This window comes from Camelina sativa, chromosome 9 (assembly GCF_000633955.1).
Source record: "Camelina sativa cultivar DH55 chromosome 9, Cs, whole genome shotgun sequence".
NCBI classification, from domain to species: domain Eukaryota; kingdom Viridiplantae; phylum Streptophyta; class Magnoliopsida; order Brassicales; family Brassicaceae; genus Camelina; species Camelina sativa.
The window spans coordinates 32,402,775-32,424,255 of record NC_025693.1 but is presented as its reverse complement, the minus strand read 5'-3'; the positions used below and the strand labels follow the sequence as shown (position 1 = coordinate 32,424,255).

Sequence of the window (21,481 nt, the reverse complement as noted above, 5' to 3'; positions counted from 1 at the left end):
GAGGAGAGCTTCTTCTAGTTGCTGAGTTTGTTTTTGTGGGACACTGCCGTCAACGATGACGAAAGATAGAGAAGAACGTAAGAGGGAGAAGAAAGAGAGGAAGGAGAAGAAGCTTCGCGAGGCTGAAGAGCTCGCCGTGAAGGAGAAGAAAATCTCGAAAAAACATAAATCCAAATCCAAAGAGACAGAGAAACCCAAGAAGAAATCGAAGAGACACGTAGTCGAAGAAGAGGAGCAGTCTCCTAAGAAATCGAAGGAGAGCAAGAAGAAACACAAGAGATTGATATCATCAGATGATTCCGAAGAAGAGGAACAACCTCCTAAGAAATCGAAGGAGAGCAAGAAGAAACACAAGAGATTGATATCATCAGATGAAGAAGAGCCAGAGACTCATCAAATCGTCGATACAAAGTCCGTTAAGGTCGCGGTTGTTACAACAAAGAAGGAGTCGGATTCGGATTTTGAGTTGGATAAGGAAGACATCAAGCAGCTTCTTGAGTCTTACTCTAAGGAAGAGCTTATTAACCTAATTTACAAAACCGCTGAGAAAGGTTCTAAATTGATCTCTGCTGTGTTTGAATCGGCGGATAGAGATAGCAATCAGCGCAACATATTCGTGCGTGGTCTTGGATGGGATTCGACGCATGAGAATGTCAAGGCGGCTTTTGAGGTTTACGGGGAGGTAGAGGAGTGTAATGTGGTTATGGATAAGGATACGGAGAGAGCTAAAGGTTTTGGCTTTGTCTTGTTTAAGACGCGTAAAGGAGCTAGAGAGGCGTTGAGGAATCCGGAGAAGAGAATGTATAACCGAACTGTGGTTTGTAGCATAGCTAAGCCGTATAATGCTGCGAAGACGCGAGAACCTGTTGAATCTGTCAAGATTGATTTAACTCATACGGCTAATCAGAGTGAAGTGGCTTTGCCTGGTGGGATTGATTTGGCTCCGGGACATGTGCATGGACTTGATAAGGGACATCAGCAGCAGCAGCAGAATATGGCAATGTATGCTGGATACAACATGCCCTTTTACGGACATGCTCAGCCTCCTCCTGGTTTTAATCCCATGTATGGTGCAATGATGGCTAATCAAGGTGCAATGATGTCTAATCAGATGGTTCCTGGTTTACCGAACTATCATATGTTTGGCTCGGGTATGATGAACCAGGGACCTATGGTGCCACCAAACCATATGGGAATGCCGGGGCAATATGTTGGTGATGGTAATGTTAATGGTGTTGGTGTTGGTGCTGGGCTCGGGTATGATGAACCAGGGACCTATGGTGCCACCAAACCGCCGGGGCAATATGTTGGTGATGGTAATGTTAATGGTGTTGGTGTTGGTGCTGGTTTTGATGGTAAAGGTGCTTGGTATCTGAGATAAGAGAGACCAAGTGGTATGACCCTCTTCTCTGATATTTTATGTTGATTAGATTTCAAGTTATAGATTAGGCTAACGACTAGTCCGGTATCTTCAACTTGATATTTTGGGAATTTCCGAGTTTTTTTATCTTCTATGCCTGCTGTTTCAAACTTACTTTTTTGGTTTCATTAACTCTGGTCTCTTTTTAAGGAGGTTTTATTCATATATGTCCCATTATTCTGAGGGAAATGTGCGTTTAAATGATGAATTCTCTTGCTCTTGGTATTGGGAAGTTTCCCATTGGTGTTCTGCTCTGTTCTCATAAACTGATGACATGTGGTCGTTTTGTCCAGAAGATACAGTTACTATTGGTTTTAAGTCGTTTGCCATCTCTTTGTTTTTGAGGATCGCAAAATCTTCGTTATCTTCTCTGTCTAATGAATGGGGAAGTGTAGTCCGTCCCTTTTGGGTTTCCCCATTATGGTTTGAAGTCCTTCCTCTATACCATCAAACACACGTTCTGTTTTTCTTATGTGGCTCTCCTTAGGGAGTTTTCTCTTCTGTTTTTCCCCGTTTTTGGTTTTATGTCTTCCTGTTCTACCATAAAATGTCTGGTCTCTATAGTTGGAGAGGAAGCTTATGGCATTTGTAGACTATATGTCATAACTGCCAAAAGTCTTTCTCTTCAAGTGCAGTTGGCTTGAGACCCGTTTGTAGGATCAGACATAATGGTTTAACATTCTTGTTTGAAATTGTCTTTTCAAGTATTGCCAAAAGTTTCGAGACTCTATTGAAAGCTTCCTGTTGATTTTCACCGTTATGAAGTCGAGTTTTATATCTCTCTAGCATTCGAGTTTTATATCGTTCATCACATTTCTCTTTTTTTTTGTTAGTGTTGACCCTCGCTTTTGTATTTGCGAGTGCATTTCGTTTTCAGTCTACAAGTTTACTTGCCTAAGATTCAAGATTGTTTTGGTTCATTGGTCCTTCGACGCTGTTTTTGTTTTCACTTATTTATCTTTCTTCCGGGTTTACCATCTTTTTTTACTTGCTCGCTCGTTATGGACTGCAGTAGAGAGTATAGCTCTGCTTGAGCATTGTTATCCAGACTTTGCGGGTTTTGTTTTTAACCGGATTTCACAATGACCGATGATGCCCAATCCTCGATTTGTTAGAGAAGATCAATTTTGTTTTTGGTTTTGTATTGTGTCTTTCTCCTCCACCAATGTTTTTAATACTTGCAGCTATCCATATGAATCTACTCATATTCATCTATTGTTATGCTTCAGCTGTATCAACTTTTGTTTGGTTTGGTTTTATCTTCAGCTGTTCTGTTGGATCTTCACAATAGTGAGTTTTTCTTCTTTTGTGAAGGCTTTGTTTTTTCTCCTAATGTGGATGGAATGGAACTTTGAAGATCCAACAGAACAGAAACAAAACTCTATTTAAGATCTCTGGTCGAAGAACGATTTTGTTATGGTGGTATTGATAGCAGTCATTTATTTTACATGTGTTCTGATTACCGCATATATGTAGTAGCGTTCACCAATCGCGTTTGGCTTAAATTGAACCGCAAAATTATACTCAAACGCGCGATATCTGCGTTTTGAAAACCGAGTATATAAATAAATAGAAGATAGAAAAAGCAAATCGAAACCGAGAAAAAAAAAAAATCAAAATCCCTAAAAGCTTTTAGACTTATCCATGGCGAAAACCCTAGACAAATCAAAGAAGCGCAGACTCGTGAAATCCAAATCCAAGAAACTAGAGAAGAAGCAGAAGATTAGCGAACAAGAACAACAACCTGAATCCTCGACGCCATACTCAAGTTCAAGCTCCAGCTCTGATGATTCTAGCGATTCGGAACCAGAGAAACAAGCGTTCGAATACGACCCAGAAGAGCTCCGAGACCTTCTACGACCTTATTCCAAGGACCAGCTCGTCGACCTCGTTTGTTCCGCCGCGAAGATCGGCTCCTCCATCTATTCCGCCGTCGTAGAAGCCGCAGACCGTGATGTCACACATAGAAAAATCTTCGTTTATGGACTTCCATGGGAGACGACTCGCGAGGCTTTTGTTGAACTCTTTGAAGGCTATGGTGAGATTGAAGAGTGTACCGTCGTTATAGATAAGGTTACTGGTAAGGCCAAAGGGTTCGGATTTGTTGTGTTTAAGACTAGGAAAGGAGCTAAAGAGGCGCTTAAGGAACCGAGGAAGAGGATTCTTAATAGAACAGCTACGTGTCAGCTTGCTTCAATGGGGCCTGCTGCGTCTGGAAAGGGCCATGATCAGGCTGCTCCGGTGAAGATTAGTTTAGGTTCGATGGGTAGTCATGGCCAGCCCCAGCAGCCTCAAGGGCAACATATGTTTAACGGTGGTGGTATGGCTGCATCGCCGTATATGTTAGGGAACCAATACAATCCGTATATTGGAACTGGAATGTTGGGGAATCCAGCTTTATCAGCAGTTGGGGGAGGCTACATGTATCCCATGTTAGCCGGTGCTATGGGTCATGGCGGTATGGGTTCTGATATGTTGTTACAGTCGAGTCAGATGGGTGGGATTGGTGAGCCAGGCGTTGGTGTTGCTGGTGTATCAGTTCCTGGCAACTACTTTAGAGGTCAGCAGAGTCTACCTAATAATAATGCTTATCCTGATACTGATACTGGGAAAAGAGGGGCGGGTAAAGATGCGGATGCTGGTGGTTCCTCCTTTCAAGGCTACTCAAACTATTCATGGTACGCTTACTCTTAAATGTTTATGTGTTTATTGCAATGTCTGTCGTCATATTCTGGTTTGAATGTCTTTGGATAAGCATATGTTGCATGATTCATACATAGTAGGCGCGTAGGTCCTTAGGCTTATTTCTTAGATTAACATGGATAAGGCTTTGTGGTAGTATTGACATGTCAGCTGACATGATGACTCTCAATATCTTTACTAGTTATTGTGTTGGCTTAAATGCCTAATTAAATGTTTCCTAGGAGGAACTGCTACAGGAATGAAATACCAATAGGTTCTTGAGGTAGGTTATCATTTTCATCTACCGCCTTATTTATTATTAATGAATCTTGCTTGGATTCAAGCTTAGATATTTTTGGATGGGTAAATAATTTGTCACTCCAAGCTTTTGTTTTATTTTATTTTCCTCCAGTTTTGTTTGTTTTTCATTTTTGGTTTCTGTTTTCTGTTGTTTTACTTACAGTCAGCCATGGTTTTACAGTTTTGTTAGTACCATTTGTTTTATCAAAGTTACTTTCTTTATTGGTTATGGAAGTTTGGTGATGGCAAGGATGAATATTGTTACGTTTTGGTTTGTTTCTTGGCTTATTGGTTTTAGTGTTGCACTTGGTTTTACAGTTTGATGATTCACCATCTCTCCCTCATTTGGTTTTAGTGTGAACGTTTTAAATGGACCTGTAACACTTTAGCATTGAGCTGATCTTGCTGTTTTAGTCTTTCATGTTTTATTGTTTTTATGTTTGTCCCTTTGATTTCTTTTGTTTTTATTTTTCGGGGTTATCTGACCAAAAGAATTGGATATTGCTCCTGTTTGCATATGGTTTCGTTTTTCGTTTTAATCTTTTGATAAATTTATGTTTGGTTTTTTTTTCTTGAACTCCAACTTTGCAGATGATGTGAGCTGAGCATGAGAATGAAAAACATGCAGTTCTGGAATTTCATTTTTAACAGTTCTTTCTCCCATCTCCGTTTTCTTCAGTTTCACTTTGTATTAACTTCATGATACTTCTATTAAAAAGTACTTATTTAGTTTTTAGTTTTTTGTATTGTTTTTTCGTTCTTGTTTTCTTTTCGGTTTGATTTCACTCTTGTCCGGTACCATTTGATATGACTCTCTATTAATGTCATTGTGATTATTCGTTAAAGGCCTCTGTGCAATCTCCATGGTAATGTGACTCGCTTCTGCGAAAAGGTCATCTTCAAGAGGTTTATTCTTTTGTCTAGAACTAATGGTAGTGCCTTTTTTGTTCCTGAGTTTACTTTTGATCAAATGGATTCTCAGATGGCCTGGCTTTTCTTCATTATTCAATCAAAGTGATAGGATTAAATTTCTTTAATCATATATGATGACTTAAGTTGACTGTTGACCCTTGAAGCTGTTATATTAATTTGATCACACTTGATGACCTCATTAGCTATGCATGTACATGAATAATGATGGGCGTAAGAAAAGAAAGCTGGTGCATTGGATCTGGAAATGGTTACACTAGACAAAAGTCTTTTTGGTTTATGGAACAACAAAGACACAGTCGAAGCTAAAGCTGGTGATGCCTTGAGATTCTCTCCTCTTCAGGTAAAAAGAAACACATAACAAGTTTTGATTTTTGAGTCTAAAATGTTAGAAGATAGAAGTGGTTGTTCACTTCTTCCTCTTCTTTGGTGGCTGAAGTGCTTCCTCGTCATCTTCTTCCTCTTCCTCCTCCTCTACCTCTGCCTCCTCATCTCGTCGTCTTCACCACCATCTTCATTCTCATCTTCATCATCCTCATCATCCTCGTCGTTCTCATGGTTCTCATCATCATCATCATCATCGTCATCATTACCGTCATCCCCTTCAGGTTCATCATCATCATCATCTCCAGCTTCACCATTCAAATCAGGATCACTTACAGGTCCTTTCTTGGTCTCCTTTCCTTCTGCATCATCTGCACCGCCTTCTTCATCTTCTCCATCATCATCATCACCACCATCATCATTGTTGTTTCCATTCCCTTCCACTGCATCAACCACCTCGTATCCATTCTCTAAAACATCACCACCCTTCAAGACTGCGACCTGCAACTTCAAATGGACTTCATCACTTAACCAAAAACAAGCTTTTGTTTCACATGATCTTTACAAGTCAATCAATCAATACTAACAAGTTAACATGATATTAAATTGTTAAATGGGCCGACATGCTAAATTGGGACATGGGCTTCTTCTAGACATTAGATTTGGACAATTTGAAAGCATAATCTATGGAATATACCTCTTTGATACTTTTTGGACCCTCACAATTTTTATACTAATATATTTTTGAAGTAGAAAAACTATATCTTCATATTCCCCATTAAAGCAACCGTCCTCACACTATTTTCACCAAAAGTTTTAAATTTAATTTACTTTTCCAACCACCCATTCTACAGATGTCGTAAGTCGTAACGTTGCGAGTCGGTCAAGATTAGTTTTTTAACAAAAATTTCTGTTGTGTGTGAAGCGAAATATATGACAGATTCAGCACATGAAAATATAGAATTTGTTTTTTTTATAGTTGTTAGGAAAAATACTTGTAAGGAAAAAAGAAGTTTTGAGAAAATTGATTTTTTTTTTAAAGAGAGAACTTGCCTGAGCGAAGAGCTCTAGCAAAGAGGAGACCACAGTAGCCGTTAAAGCCAAAGCGGTGCACTTCAGCACTGAAGCGTTACCAAGAACCAGAGACAACCTCAAACCTTGTTGTTCCAACTCCATTCTTTCTCTTCTTTGTTAACTCTGTATTTAACAGATAAGAAATCTGTTAGATCTGCAATGATAGCAAGAAAAAGAAGATAAAATATTCAGAGAACTTTCTTGTACAGTTCCAGAATGGAAACAAAAGAAAAAATAAGGTCTGAGAATTTCAGAAAGAAAGTAAAAATAAATTCAAAATTCAAAAAGAATAGAGAAAAGTTACATAAAGAATCAGAAACAGAGGAAAGATTAAGGTCTGAGAATTATAATACATACAAAACAATAATTTGTTGACAGAGACTAACAATAACAGAAACAGAGACAATAAGGAGAAGAGCGTACCAGAGAAAGAGCTTTGAAATTGGGAAAGAAAGAAAGAGAGAGAGAGAGAGAGAGAGAGATAGAAACTAGAAGAAATGAGCTCTGTTCATGAATGGAAGTGTTTTGAGATTTGTGATCAAAGAAGAGTTGTTCAGAATCTCAGATATAGGAGAAGAAAGAGATGAATGAGAGAGATGAAAGAGAGAGAGTGAAGCTGCCCGTAGTAGTTGTTACTACGAATCCTTAGGGCAGAACGGGCAGTGACTCTGTGTGATCATCTCCAAATTGACCTGCCACGTAAGCTAAACAAGTGTGGGCTCTCTCTGTTTAGTCATACATTTTATGCCGACCAAGATCTTTCTTCCTTCATCTATGTATAATGTAGTCAAGTCAATGGTTAGTGTAAAGAAAAGGCTTTTGGTAACAAACAGAACCATATTCTCTTCTTCTTCTTCTATACTTCTTTCTAATTGTTCCCTTTTACTCCCTCTCTCTCTCTCTTTCCTCTTTATGCTTTCCCAAAAATATCTCCATCGTTCATTATTATCCCTTCTCCTTTAGCACTTACGACTCACATGCCTTGTCATCTTATTCTAATGCTCACTAATGATGATGATGATGGAACTTGAATACCAATATAACAAAAACAAAGATAGAGGACAAGTTTGGTTGGTTTCCAAAGAAGTCATACCTGTTCTATTGTTTCTTTTGTACAATGGCTTGAGTTAGACCATATAAGAATTATTGGATCTTCCTTATTCTTCTCACCAATAATCTCGGCATGAACAAAACCCATCTTTGAAATGGTGAAACCTTGTTGCGTCTCTCACTATTATTTCCCTTCCCACAAGCTTGGAGATGAACTTTATAGCCGTATGGCAATCATTGCACACTCTGAGATTCTTCATGATCGTCAATGTGGTTTTATCTGGAGTGTTAATTAGCCCGAATGCAATTGCTAGTTTCTCGCTGTGGTGCCTTAGAATCTGTTCTTTAACCTCTTCTTCGAGGTCGTGTAGTACAGAAGCAGTGTCGGGAACATATCCCATTTCCTTGATCTCGTCCCAAATCTTTTTCATTGTTATGTAGATCTCATTCTTCTGTGGATGAGTCCCGTCTTCAACTCCAAAGACATGGACTTTGTGCTTCACTTCAATCCAACTAAACCCTTGTTCCTTCTTCACTCTTCCATCTTTCATGGATTTTCTTATTTTGGCAGATTCTTCCCATTTTCCGCAAGCTGAGTACAAGTTAGCCATGGCTGAGTATGCTCCGCTGTTCTCTGGCTCGATAAGAAACAATCTCTCTGCTGCAACTCTCCCAAGATCAACGTTCTTGTGAACCCTGCAAGCAGAAAGCAGTGAACCCCATGTCACTACATCAGGCTCAATCGGCATCTTTTCAATGAACTCTAGTGCTTCCTGCAATAAACCAGCCCGTCCAAACAGGTCCACCATACAAGCGTAGTGGCTAAGAGTAGGTTCAATCTTATATACGTCCTGCATCATGTGGAAGTATTGACGGCCTTGGCTGACCAAACCAGCGTGAGTACAAGCAGAGAAAACACCAACAAATGTTATGTGATCAGGTCTTAGTCCTTCCATCAGCATTGTCTCAAAGAGCTCGAGTGCTTCTTCTGCATGACCGTGCTGTGCCAATGCTATAATCATGGACGTCCAAGATACTGTATCTCTTTCACTGCGTATCAAATCAAATGCCCGCCTTGCCGATGTAATGTCACCCGCCTTTGCGTACATTGTTATCAATGCGTTGCTGACAGAAACTGAATAAATTTCCCCTGACTTGACAGCACTCCCATGGATTTGCCTTCCATGACCTAATGATGCCAAACTTGAAGCTACGCTTAACATTGCCGCAAGCGTGTAACTGTTTGGTCTCTGCCCACCTCCAACCATTGATTTGAAAAAGTTTATAGCTTCACCATACAAACCATGTTGCTCGTATCCAACAATCATCGCGGTCCATACAACTACATCACGATCTTTCAACGAATCAAATATCATCTTAGCTTGATTCATATCTCCAAGCTTAATATACCCATCAAGTAAAGCTGTAAAACCTTCAATCTTGAGATCACCAGTTCCTCTCTGTTCTATCAATCTCCGAGCAGTCTCAACCCCTCCACACCTCGAATACATCGAGATCAAAGCATTTAACACAATTCCAGAGATATCAAATCCAGTAGTAACAATGTGCGAATGAATCTGCTTCCCAATACAAAGCTTCTCAAGATTAGCACAAGCAGATAACACACTCGCCAGAGTGAATCTATCAGGTGACAACATAGAATCCCTCAGCATCTTCGAAAACATATCTAGAGCTCTGAGATCATACCCTCTCTGATTGTAACCAGCAATCATAGAGTTCCAAGTGACTATATCACGCTCAGCCATTTGCTCAAACTGCTCCATAGCTAACTCCATCTGACCAACCTGCATATGTAACGCAATCATAGCATTCCAGCTTGAGATATCTCTAACCACCATTCTATCAAAAACAACTTTTGCCATCATTGGATCACCACATTTTGCATACATATTAACCAGTGAATTCGATACCGAAACGTTACCACGAAGGCCAAGCTTAACGATGAAAGAATGAACCTTTTTACCTGTCTCCAAACACCGAGTTGCAGCAACCGATGCAAGCACATTCGTAAGCGTAAACTGCGTCGGCTCAATCCCTTCCTTCATCATTTCCCCCATAGTTCTTATAGCCTTACGATACTGACCAATGTTCTTATACCCAACAATCATCGTAGTCCACGAAACCGAATCCTTTTGAGGCAACCGATCAAAGAACTCACATGTTGAATCCATATCTCCTCGCTTAGCATAAGCCGAAAGAACCGTGTTCCATGAGAAAGCTGTCCTCTGAGGCATTTCGTCGAACAGCTTGCGTGCGTGAAGAGCGTAACCGGTCTTTGAGTAGACGTTCATTAGATTATTAATTAGGTAAACGCTGAAAAAGAGACCCGATTTGATAACGCGACAATGAACCAGTTGCGCTGTGAAACGACCATTGGACTTGTTTACAGATTTTTGCAGGAGATTGGTGCAGAGTTCTAACAGAGTAGATAACGAGAGTGGAACCGGAGCATCCATTGAAACTGTAGATTATAAACTTATTTACAACTTCAACAAATCTGTACAGGTGACAACTTTACGGAAAGAAGAAATAAGATTCTTGTCATCAAATAGATGTTTTTAAAAAAAAAAAAAATGCAATATATTTTGAAAAATATATATATATATATTTTAGTTGGACTATATATATAATTTTTTTTGTTTCACATGAAAAGAAAAAAAGAAAAACTGAAATAGAATTGGGGTGGTTTGCTAGAATAATCGTATTTGATAAACTTCTTAACAACATATCATATCACTCTAAGTGACAAATTAATAATGTAAAAGAAAAAGTGACAAAATCAAGAAACTAACACTAGAGGATAATGTTAAGAAGATATATGAGTTGATGGGTTTGATTGGTAACATAGCCAAAGCTGTAAGCTAAAGGTGTAAGCTGTTATGGAATAGTGCAAAGCTGTAAGATAAAGCTGTACGTGAAAACTATACAAAAAAAAAGCTGAGAGTAAAGTTTTTAATAAAGTTTTTGGTAAAGTTTTTGTGATTGGTAAAAATTCAAAGCGGTACAATTTGTAATACTTTGTTTGTGTTCACCAATCAGTACCGATATATCAATGAGAAACAACTAAACAACTGAACGACAGGCCTATTAGAGTCCAAAATCAACGTAATTGGGGATAAAAGTATAATTTTAGGGCATCTCTAATCCCACTCTATTTGAGAGTCAAATATATTATTTAGAATTAAATCTCTATTTTAGAGCAACATTTGTTCCAACCATACTTTATATTTTACTCTAAAATAGATAAAATGATAAAATTGCTCTATAGATAGAGCAACCCTATTTTCATCTCTATTTTTTATACTAACTCTATTTTAGAATTGAAAATAAAGTAATACATTGGAGAAAAATAATGTTCTATTATTTAGTTATTTTATTTTAGAAGAAAAAATAGAGATATACATTAAAGATGGTCTTAGTATTATTTTTATTTTCCGACAATTAATTAAATTTTTTTTCTTTTTCATTTTTTTAAGGAAACATATCCAAAAAATACGAAGTAATAATATCAAAATATTATTACAAAATTGAATTATATAAAAATGATGATAAATATACTTGACAAAAAAAAAGGAGAAAGATAATGAATATGTACATATCTTAATACAATAAATTAACAATATATCACCAAATTGTCCAGAACAGAAAAAATAAATCATTTGCGAAACCCTAGCTCGGATAGATTCTTGTTAGTATCGTACTGCTGCGAAAAGGGAAAATGAATCATGGTCGTCCCGTGATTCTTGCAACGGCTAGCCATGATCATACCATCCGATTATGGGAAGCCCAAACCGGTCGTTGTTACCTTGACTTTGACTACTATGATCCTGCTTTGGTGCCTGTGGGTCAATTGGTGTGTGGTGGTTTCTCAATACTAATCTCTGTGACACTCTTTTAATTTTTTTTTTTACATTTCATCTGAAACTTTTTTTTTTGTGTGTATTCAGCATGTAAATAAGCATGTAAATAGGCTTGAGATAACCCCAGATAGGCGTGGACTATTAGCAGCTTGCAATCCTCACATACTACTCTTCGATCTCAATTCCATCGACCCTCATATACCTGTAATTAAATATCCTTTTTTTTTTTTGTTCTTTAATTCCTTGGTTGAATGAATGATCTTAATTGATGGCATGATTAGGTGAGGACTTTTGTATCACACACCAACAATGTTGTGGCAGTAGGATTCCAGTATACTGGAAACATGATGTATTCAGGATCAGAAGATGGCTCAGTTAAGATCTGGGACTTGAGGTAGCTATAGTACACAATCATGTTTTGTAATTCTTTCTTTTTAGCTCAATGCTGATTTAGATTAGTTTCATGATCTTACCAACAAATTGCTGACACTGACACTTTCAGGGTTCGGGGATGCCAAAGGGAGTTTATAAATGATTCACCAGTTAACACAGTTGTTTTACACCCAAATCAGGTTACATCAACTATATATCCAAGTCATGTATCATCTATTACTGTTATCTCACTTTGTTATCTTTTTTTTTTTTTTGTATAGACTGAATTGATATCTGGAGACCACAACGGCAATATACGTGTATGGGATCTCAGAGCAAATTCGTGTAGCTGCGAACTGGTTAGATTTTTTATCCTAGGCGCTAGTTACATTTTCTGAGCATAAGTAGATAAAATCACTTAGGTGTATAACTTATAGGTACCTGAAGCTGGTACACCTATACGGTCTTTATCCGTTATGTTGGATGGGACAACGGTTGTTGCTGCTAATAACCGTGGAACTTGTTATGTATGGCGCTCATTGCGTGGAATACAAGTACTATTCCGATTCTGATTATATGAAAACCTTTTTATTTCTTCAACGGCCTTGCTGTAGTTGTACTCATGCATCATGCCATTTTAAAATTTCGATTGTTCTTTTCAGACGATGACGGAGTTTGAGCCCCTTCATAAGCTTCAAGCTCATAATGGTTACATCCTTAAATGTCTCCTTTCTCCTGAAAACAAGTAAATTATGTGTTTCTTATTCTTTCTCTTCGTCTTGTTTCTTTTCGGAAAGGTCTTACATATTTGTTAGCAGATATCTAGCGACCGCATCATCTGACAAAACTGTCAAAATATGGAACGTTGATGGTTTCAAACTAGAGAAAGTTTTAACAGGTATGGATCTCCATGTTTTTGGAACGGTTATTTCGTTCTCCAATACACTTTGTTACACTCTCATGCATCAAATATAATTTAACAGGACATCGAAGATGGGTCTGGGACTGCGACTTCTCAGTTGATGGAGAATATCTTGTAACAGGTACAATTTAACTCCTATTTACTGGAAAACTTGTGCGAGACAGAGGAGTCTTTTAAACTTGTTATGTGATTATTGTAATATTGTATAGCATCATCGGACACCACGGCTAGATTGTGGTCGATGCGAGCGGGAAGAGAAGTGAAGGTGTACCAAGGTCATCGCCAAGCCACTGTGTGTTGTACAGTCCGTGATTAATTAAATCCTGTAAAATCCAAAAGGCTAAAATTATGACTGTGTTGTTTGTTTTAAAGAAAATTATTCTGTACAATATTTCAGTTGGAAATTTTTTCCAAATTGCTCCTCTGATTTTTTTTCTTGATCAAGAACTGATTCTCTCTACACTAAAAAAACCAAAAAAAAAAAAAAGAACTCTGATCAACAATATGGGAGGCCTTGCAAAGTAAAGTATCATTTTTAACTACTAGAAAATTCAATTTCTAAAAGCTACACCATTGCAAAGTAAAGTATCATTTTTTTAAAAGACCTTGAAAGACAAGTAAACTCCGAACCTATCGAACCTCATTTTGAGTTCGATAAATCAATCCACTAACATGATTAGCTGCCACAAACATAACATAACACCAACAAAATCAATGCTTGTATAGATTTTGATTATACTATTGAAATTTCTAGAGTTGTGAAAACAGGATCGATCAACATTAATATTTACAATTAAAAAATGTCAATATATAAGCTCATCAGCTCAACGACATATCGTTGTTCATACAATTCACCGAATTAAAACAAGTAATCACCGAATTATCATAATGTAGCACCACTCCAAACAATGCATAATGTTGTAGTCATAAGGAACGGAAAGACACAATTAACCTACTCAACCACGAGATATGTTAAGAGAAATGTTTAGACCAATTACCATCCATACATCTCTCTTGGGCGTTAGGGTTCTTCGGTTTGGTCCTTTAGTTTTCTTTAGATTTTCGAGTAAACAAATTTCGTATCCATCCGGGTATTTTTATTTTTTCAGTTCAGTTCGGAGTATTTTTAGTGTGACAACTTTATCCATATTGATAGTTTACAGGTTAATAAAAATCTAACTGATCATTAGTCCGGTCCACATTCGATCTGATCCATCGTTATGTAGATTCAAATATATGGTAAAAACATTACAATTTTAAACACTTTCACATACATGATGAATCCAAACTAATATAAGTTTATGTTATAATTGTTATACCAAATAATTATTATAAATATAATCTCTCACATATTGTGTGCAAATCCGAATCTAGTCCTATTTAAAGTTTAAATGATGTTACTCACATAAATCTGCACAAATCCTCTATCAATTAAAATCTTAAGATAATACCAAATTCTCCAGTACTATTATCAAATTTGCTCTCCACGCTTCCACAATACTGTATATGGATCTCACAAAATCCAAGCCCCCACACTTTCTTTTTTGTCTAGACCTCTATCCACATAACAAGTCAATACAAGCTTTCGCTATCTATTAAGATCAATCAAAGATGCAAATCATGGTGATGCTCACAACTTTTTAGCTAGCTAAGGTGCTATATTAATAATATTGTCATACACTTAAAGGAAGAAAACGGTTCACAAGAACATCACAACGTAACATCATTACCATCTCCTTTAAAGTTTGGATCAGAAACATCTAGACAACGCCAAGTGTCATAGTAAATAGGGACAGTGCCAACGAGATCAGACCGCTTGACCGTTCCACGCATCCCTGATCCACACCTACTCAACACGATGATCGTACACCAAATATTCTTCTTTTTGGGACTAAAAATATCTCCCAAATCTTCCCACAAAAAAGCAAGTTTTCCATTGCAATCCACCATTCCAACAGGCATGCTAATCGACTTATCAAGCGTCAAATCACTGACCACTCTCCACTCCTTACCTATAGAGTCATACCACATTAACCCAAACTCCTTGTAATAAACATAGATCACATTGTTTATCACACACACTCCACCTCTGGTCCATGCCCTTTCATTAGCCAAATCAAAAGTATCACATCTACCATCTTTTGTATCGTAGATTATGTGTGCTCTTTTATTATAACTCATACCATAAACCTTCCCTTCCACGGCCACAGATTCGGTCACAACTTCTCCATATGGATCGACTAATCTTTCTCCATATTGGATTTTCCCATGGGGACTTAATGGTCCAACCTCCCAAGTTTGAGTCGTTGGGTCAAAAACCTCCACTTGGATCTGGTCTTTGCGGCACCCTCCCGTTACATATAATTTTCCATCCACAACTGTCACACCTGGTAAATTGCGAGGCTCTTTCATGCTAGGACCCTCACACAACTCCCCGGACCATGGATCCAAGAGCCTAATGCTCGGGGAATAATGACCCATGGATCCACCGATAAAGTAGATCGTGGAACCTACCGAGACTATGGAACAACACAGCATCTGTCGAGGAAAATGCGGAAATGATTTAAGAACACTTCTTTTCTTCTCTTGTGTGTCAAAAGTGAACCAATGAAAGTTCCTGCCAATACTAGTAGGTTCGGTAAAGCAGACACAAAAGATGGGATAATTTTTGGCCATCAAGGATCGCATATGTGCAAATTCAGGAGAACGCACAAGGGATCGGAACCTTTTGCAAACACAAGAGAGGTTTGGATAGTAGCATCTTGGGACGCGAACTAAGCAGTTCAAAACTACATCGTATGGTAATGACCAAAACGACAAAGAAGATTGGTCGTAAGACACAATCTCGTATGGCTTAGGGTTTCCGTTGACGAGCTTTCCAGCTCGTCTCATGAGCCTTTTTTTGTATAAAGTCCTCATGAGTTTACTTTGAAGGAGACAGAAAAAAAAAAAAAAAGCTTAGTAAACCAGGGGCGACGACGCTCGATGACTGTAAGCTAGTTGGTGTGATTGTGTCGGAGGCGGCTATATAGTAGAGGAGGAGAGAAAAATAAGGAGCCCTAATTAAAATGAGTTTATATATATATATATATATTTTTCATGTAATTAATACGTGTTTATCTATGTGTTGTATTATAGTGTTTCGTTTTGGTTAAATTTGAAAATATAATAAGTAAACTAACTATATTATATGCAATTACGATATATATAGTATATATACTGTAGTAAGTTAGTAACTGTGTGTTGAGCAAAGCCATTGTGTGTGTTGTAAATACATTCCATTATTAAAACATATATCAGAATCTAAGAAGGTTAAAAAAATAGTAGAAAGAATCGAAGAAGTTAATTTACGATAATTTTGGAGTAAGTCATAATTGAGCGAACCTAATAACATTGGTATTTCGGTGACGTAAACCTAATTATTTAATTAACTTTCAACATGTGGTTCATATAACCTTCAAATGTTAGTTTTCCTAAGTTTAAATGCTTGTTTGATTTTTCAGAATACAGCTTTTGATATATTATCATTAAGTTCCTCTTCATCTTCCTCGATCGTCTCCTTATGAACAAGTTTGAGAGATTTATAAGTAACTGGTGATAGACTGATAGTTATCAAGTTTCAGAGATAGGTAAATTGGTGATATATGCACAGAACTGCTAAGCCAATGCAACATATCAATAATATAGTACAAAGTACGAAAATGTCTCACATTAAACAAACATCATAAACATCAATAATATAGTACAAAGTACGAACATGTCTCATATTAAACATCATAAACATATCTCTTTTTAAGTTTCAGTAAGAAACACTTAGACAACTCCAAAACCCATAGCTGTTAGGGACAGATCCAACTAGATGAGACCTCTCGACCGTTGCATGGATCTCTACTCCACTCCTATCCAACGCAATCATTGCAAACCAAAGCCCTCTAATACCATCTGCCATGCTACCAGCACCCGGTCCACCCCACAGAAACCCGAGTTTTCCATTGCAATCCGCCATTCCAACCATGACATCCTTTTTATCAAGCGTATCAAAACCTTTAACCTCTCTCCATACCTTATCTTTAGAGTCAAACCACATTATCCCACGATTAATGTTATAATAATAGATCACACTGTTTATCACACACAATGCACCTCTCCTCCAAATTGCTTCGTTAGTTACCGTCTTAAAAGTCTCACAGCTACAATCTTTTGGATCGTAGATGATGTGATTCCCACTTGTAAAACTCATCATACAATAAACCTTCCCTTCCAAGGCCACAACTTCGGCCACATTGATCCCTCTATACGGCCGCATTTTGTATGGTCCAGTGTCCCAAGTTTGAGTTTTTGGGTCGAACACCTCCTCCACTTGGATTTCGTCTATATAGCACCCTCCCATTACGTATATTTTCTCATCAATTACTGCCACGCCTGGTCTGCTGCGAGCAACTTTCATTCGAGGACCCTCACACAACTGGCCGGACCATGAATCGAAGATCCATAGGCCCGACGAAGGATTCAATGAGGATCCTCCAACAAAGTAGATCTTGTAACCTATCGACACGGATGAAGTAGAATACAGCATCTCTTTAGAAAGAACCTCAACTGAGTTGAGGATCCCGCCTGTTTCCTTGTCGTTTGGGTTCAAAGTGAACCAATGACATTTCTCAAGAGAAGTATAATATTCCATGAAGCAGACATAAAAGATGACATTATCTCTGCTCACTAAGGATCGTATATCTGCAAGCTCAGGAGAACGCACAAGGGAACGGAAGTGTCTGGAAACACCAGAGATGGTTGGGTAGTAGCGTCTCGGGACACGAGCTAAGCAGTTCAAAACTATATCATCAGGAAATGATGAAAACAAGGAATAAGAAGATTGATCATCGGTGGGTAAGGCTGTGGCGGAAGACACAATCTCGCACGGCTTAGGGTTACCACTGATGAAGCTAAGAGCTCGTCTACATGGGAGGAGAAAAACGCTAAGTAAACCAGTTAAGAGTCTACTTACAAATGATGATAACGACGCTCGATGAGTATTCTCTTGCGGTGGCTGTGGCTGTGGCTGTGGCTGGTTGGTGATGGAGTTGGAGTTGGAGGTAGACATCTCGTACGTCGGAGGCGGAGAAAAAAATGGAATGCGAAGGAACCCTAATTAATCTGTGTTTGTATATTTATATTTGATTAAAATTGAGAAAAAAAATAAAAGTGAAGGAGCCCATAATCCCAAATCCATATTGGATCGAAGACAATCTATGAAAAAAAAAAATCTGAACTTTAAAGCCCATAATAAATTAGCCTAGATATGGGATTGTTACATTTCTGATACACTAGTGATATGGAAATAGTCAGATTAAACGATGCCGTCTTGAGTCACTTTCTGAACAACAGAGACAGCAGCCAGTGAAGTGACTGTTGATCCACGTGGAACTCGTGGACGATACTTCTTTTATCAGCCTCTAGCCGACAGTGGCCTCATCAGGTTATGTCTTATGTGATGTGCTTAGACAGCGTCAGTGAGTGGATATTATAAAGATCAGGTGGACAAGGTCGTGTGTCTATCGGAAGTTTGTAAAAGCTCCGATGACTTGTCAACGGCATGCCCCGTCCCGTTCCGTCGTCTTTACATCACCTTGAATAGTTATCGTGAATACATTCTTGTAGTGACTCTTCTTTGCATAATGTAATAAGAATAGCATATGGCTTTTGACAGTTTATTTTCAACTTAATTTTAGATTAAGTCAAAACCATATTATTGTTTTTTTTTTGTCAACGTTAATATAAAATAGTACTAGTTATGTGTTTTGTGAACCCTTTTGATAATATAGATACAAAGAAGATTTCACATCTGACATCTCCATTCTTTACACTCTAAGTCTAAACCCTTTAATTGGTTTTAAATATAAATAATAGAAAACTCCAATTAGTTTATCATTCATTACAAATTTTATGAAATTTTCCAATATTAACTGAACTTTTATTTGACCTAAAAAATTAATGATATCCTAAAATAGATAAATTTCGGGTTTGAAACAACAACGTTATACTTGTGTTTTCTTTTAACTACCGAACTTTTTTCTAACAGTATAATAACTGTATAACTAACAAATATTAGCTAATTTGAAACAACAATCTGAAAATATACATACTATCAGAAAACTTTCAATATGAAAATAAAAAGGACACTCATCATTTGTCCAACATTTTCTATAGGAAGACAATTTTTTCAAGATTCGTTGAATAGTTTTCCTGATCCTACCTATAATAAATCAGTTATTTATGTATGTAAAAAGTAGAACAATATTTTATAATGTGTAATGTCCATAATCTGGATCAACATAAAACGATTACATCTCTAAGATTTCTATAGTATATCGATTGGCGAATGTGAAGTCGGTGAATAGCAAAATCAGGGAGAATTAACGAACCAATGCAAAAAAAAAAAAGATATTGATTTGATTAGTAGTAAACTAGTAATGTATTCTCAGTGTATCATTTTTTTTCTTTTCTTCAATCTAACAATAATTAAAATAAGACTCCTAGATTGGTCACCCAAACTGTAGGAAAATTATTTACATAAATAATTTACGACATTAACGATCTAGAAAAATGAGTTAAACAATCAGCCTTCACATTGGACGTCCGTGGGATTTTGGAGAGAGTAATAAGAGGGAAAGAGGCACTAAAAGCCTGGATCTCATCAAGAAGCATAGAGAAAGCTGACTACTCCTCCGAAGCTTGCACCATCGCAACTAACTCTGCAGAATCTGTTTCGAACCTCCGATAATTAATACTTGTGTGGAGAATACACTTCACAATCCATAATAATGTTTCTAGCTCCGAATGAAATGGAACGAACTGCGACGTTGACATCTTGTAGCTAAAGTCTGATTTCATATAAATAAAAGAAAGAAGAAGGCTTGACAGCCTCTTTTTGCTATCCCTTTCTTTATCAAACCTAACCCCTAACACCAAAAAAAATTGTCACGTGTTAAAAGAAAATTTAAAAGTGTTTGTTTCACTTTTTTGTAAATTTTGTTATATTACAAAAATACAAAAAGTATGAGAAACGTTACATCAACGAGGGGACACGTATCCACCAAAATTAACGTAAGGAGAGGCATCGTAGACTTTTCCTCCTCCTGCTCCTCCGCCTCCTTCGAGAAAAGTTACCCAGAAACCAGACCGTCGATATCGACACCGACACGTGTCAGTTAAAGACACACAGCCACACGGATCCATTGGCTTGTTCGGTGTTAGCCTCCGGTCTCTCTCTAATTCTCTCATTCCTTCCTCTCTCTCTCTCTCTCTCTCCCTTCCCCCAAAAATATTGGGCGCAAAATCTCTCTCTCTCTCTCTCCAACGAAGAAGAAAGCGAAAAGTCTTCTCTTTTAAAAAAAAAAAAAATTAAATTGAAAAACCCTAACACGAGTCCGCCGTCTTTGGTTGGTATAATCTGGGGATTGATTTAATCGTTCTGAATCTGCTTCCTTTGATGTCAATTTCTCCGGTGAGTTTCAATTTTTGTCGGTTCTGATTTCGTGTTTGTGTGTGTTTTTTTTTTTCCAAAATTAATAGCTTTCTGAAATTTTTGTGTTAATCGCTGTTCATCAACCATTTATGGTAACAAAAATTTGAATGCTTTTGATTCACTTCTTTGGAAACTTTTTGTTTTGATTTTGGAAACTTTTTTTTTTTTCTGGACCATTCACCAAACGTGTCTGATGGGTTCTTCTCGTTCATGATTCTGAATTTTCAGACTGTGTTGTTGTATCCTTGTAATTGGCTGTCTTGAAGAGCGGAGTCACAAAGTTGAAACCTTTTCTCAATGTTATATGGCTGAAGACAGTCTACGGGTTGGTATGATTCCTTCTGGTTTGGCTGTTTTACTCAATGGTGATGATGCTATAGATCATAATTCGTCGAAAGCTCGTATTGTTCCGCATTTTGATTATTCTGGTCACCGGCCTTTAGAACGGACTATCGAATTCTTGTTTGGTCTACCAGAAAAGTCTGTTGGTCCCTTGGATGGTCAAGTAGACAGTAGCTTGATTAGAGCCGTTATTAAGAATCAGTTCTCCAAGCTTCATGGTGATTTGGATGTTGTTTCAGTTAGTCAGAGAGAAGGAATCAGTGTGGTTCATCATGGTGTTGGACCTCCCGTTGTTGGCTTAGAGGAGTTTAGCATATGTGGTGATATCAGGATTGTTAAACCGCCTCTTGTTTTGGAGAGCTTAGCACTCTTCAGCAGCGCCAGGGCTAATGCTTGTATCTGGAAAGGGAAATGGATGTATGAAGTTGCTTTAGAGACTTCGGGAATTCTACAAATTGGATGGGCAACACTTGCTTGTCCTTTTACAGACCAGAAAGGTGTGGGTGATGCTGATGATTCTTATGCTTTTGATGGTAGAAGGGTAAGCAAATGGAACAAGGAAGCTGAACCTTATGGGCAATCATGGGTAGCTGGGGATGTCATTGGTTGCTGCATAGATTTGGATGGTGATGAGATATCCTTCTACAGGAATGGTGTCTGCC

The 21,481-nt window shown here is 37.8% G+C and overlaps 8 protein-coding genes across 12 annotated transcripts in view; 4 read left to right on the top strand and 4 right to left on the bottom strand.

Annotated features, from left to right (window-relative positions):
- Positions 12 to 1,641, top strand: LOC104713654 (UBP1-associated proteins 1B-like). Its single transcript, XM_019230138.1, has one exon. The coding sequence runs from the start codon at positions 56 to 58 to the stop codon at positions 1,379 to 1,381; it is 1,326 nt and encodes a 441-aa protein (XP_019085683.1). The 5' UTR covers positions 12 to 55; the 3' UTR covers positions 1,382 to 1,641.
- Positions 3,019 to 5,637, top strand: LOC104713650 (UBP1-associated proteins 1A-like). Of its 3 annotated transcripts, none has more exons than XM_010430821.2 (2): positions 3,019 to 4,098; positions 5,518 to 5,637. In XM_010430821.2, the coding sequence occupies exons 1-2, from the start codon at positions 3,065 to 3,067 to the stop codon at positions 5,531 to 5,533; spliced, it is 1,050 nt and encodes a 349-aa protein (XP_010429123.1). In that variant the 5' UTR covers positions 3,019 to 3,064; the 3' UTR covers positions 5,534 to 5,637. The 3 variants fall into 3 exon arrangements, with proteins under 3 accessions (XP_010429123.1, XP_010429124.1, XP_010429122.1); XM_010430822.2 differs by lacking the exon at positions 5,518 to 5,637 and adding an exon at positions 4,994 to 5,247; XM_010430820.2 differs by lacking the exon at positions 5,518 to 5,637 and adding an exon at positions 4,345 to 4,927.
- On the bottom strand, positions 5,549 to 7,328 carry LOC104713652 (phosphopantothenoylcysteine decarboxylase subunit VHS3-like). Of its 2 annotated transcripts, none has more exons than XM_019229534.1 (3): positions 7,154 to 7,328; positions 6,710 to 6,853; positions 5,549 to 6,157 (listed from the first exon to the last, which is right to left on the bottom strand). In XM_019229534.1, the coding sequence occupies exons 2-3, from the start codon at positions 6,830 to 6,832 to the stop codon at positions 5,807 to 5,809; spliced, it is 474 nt and encodes a 157-aa protein (XP_019085079.1). In that variant the 5' UTR covers positions 6,833 to 6,853; positions 7,154 to 7,328; the 3' UTR covers positions 5,549 to 5,806. The 2 variants fall into 2 exon arrangements, with proteins under 2 accessions (XP_019085079.1, XP_019085080.1); XM_019229535.1 differs by having other exon boundaries at positions 6,710 to 6,884; positions 7,154 to 7,307.
- On the bottom strand, positions 7,154 to 10,355 carry LOC104713653 (pentatricopeptide repeat-containing protein At2g22070). The gene has a single exon (XM_019229533.1). It carries the CDS (start codon positions 10,255 to 10,257, stop codon positions 7,897 to 7,899), a length of 2,361 nt encoding a protein of 786 aa, XP_019085078.1. The 5' UTR covers positions 10,258 to 10,355; the 3' UTR covers positions 7,154 to 7,896.
- On the top strand, positions 11,460 to 13,329 carry LOC104715901 (protein LST8 homolog). Its single transcript, XM_019230219.1, has 10 exons — positions 11,460 to 11,654; positions 11,749 to 11,865; positions 11,943 to 12,055; positions 12,164 to 12,233; positions 12,315 to 12,392; positions 12,471 to 12,587; positions 12,696 to 12,778; positions 12,852 to 12,931; positions 13,017 to 13,076; positions 13,165 to 13,329. Exons 1-10 carry the CDS (start codon positions 11,520 to 11,522, stop codon positions 13,269 to 13,271), a joined length of 960 nt encoding a protein of 319 aa, XP_019085764.1. The 5' UTR covers positions 11,460 to 11,519; the 3' UTR covers positions 13,272 to 13,329.
- Positions 14,666 to 15,847, bottom strand: LOC104715900 (F-box/kelch-repeat protein At2g22030-like). Its single transcript, XM_010433266.1, has one exon. It carries the CDS (start codon positions 15,845 to 15,847, stop codon positions 14,666 to 14,668), a length of 1,182 nt encoding a protein of 393 aa, XP_010431568.1.
- On the bottom strand, positions 16,667 to 18,073 carry LOC104715898 (F-box/kelch-repeat protein At2g22030-like). The gene has a single exon (XM_010433265.2). The coding sequence runs from the start codon at positions 18,051 to 18,053 to the stop codon at positions 16,755 to 16,757; it is 1,299 nt and encodes a 432-aa protein (XP_010431567.1). The 5' UTR covers positions 18,054 to 18,073; the 3' UTR covers positions 16,667 to 16,754.
- Positions 20,266 to 21,481, top strand: part of LOC104713649 (E3 ubiquitin-protein ligase RKP) — a 7,258-nt gene continuing 6,042 nt past the window's right edge. Inside the window, exons 1-2 of one of the 2 annotated variants that reach the window (XM_010430819.2) lie at positions 20,266 to 20,456; positions 20,706 to 21,316. In XM_010430819.2, coding sequence (XP_010429121.1) covers positions 20,782 to 21,316 — 535 coding nt within the window. In that variant the 5' untranslated portion in view covers positions 20,266 to 20,456; positions 20,706 to 20,781. The remainder of the gene's footprint in view (positions 20,457 to 20,705; positions 21,317 to 21,481) is intronic. The other variant, XM_019229532.1, reaches the window with a different exon arrangement.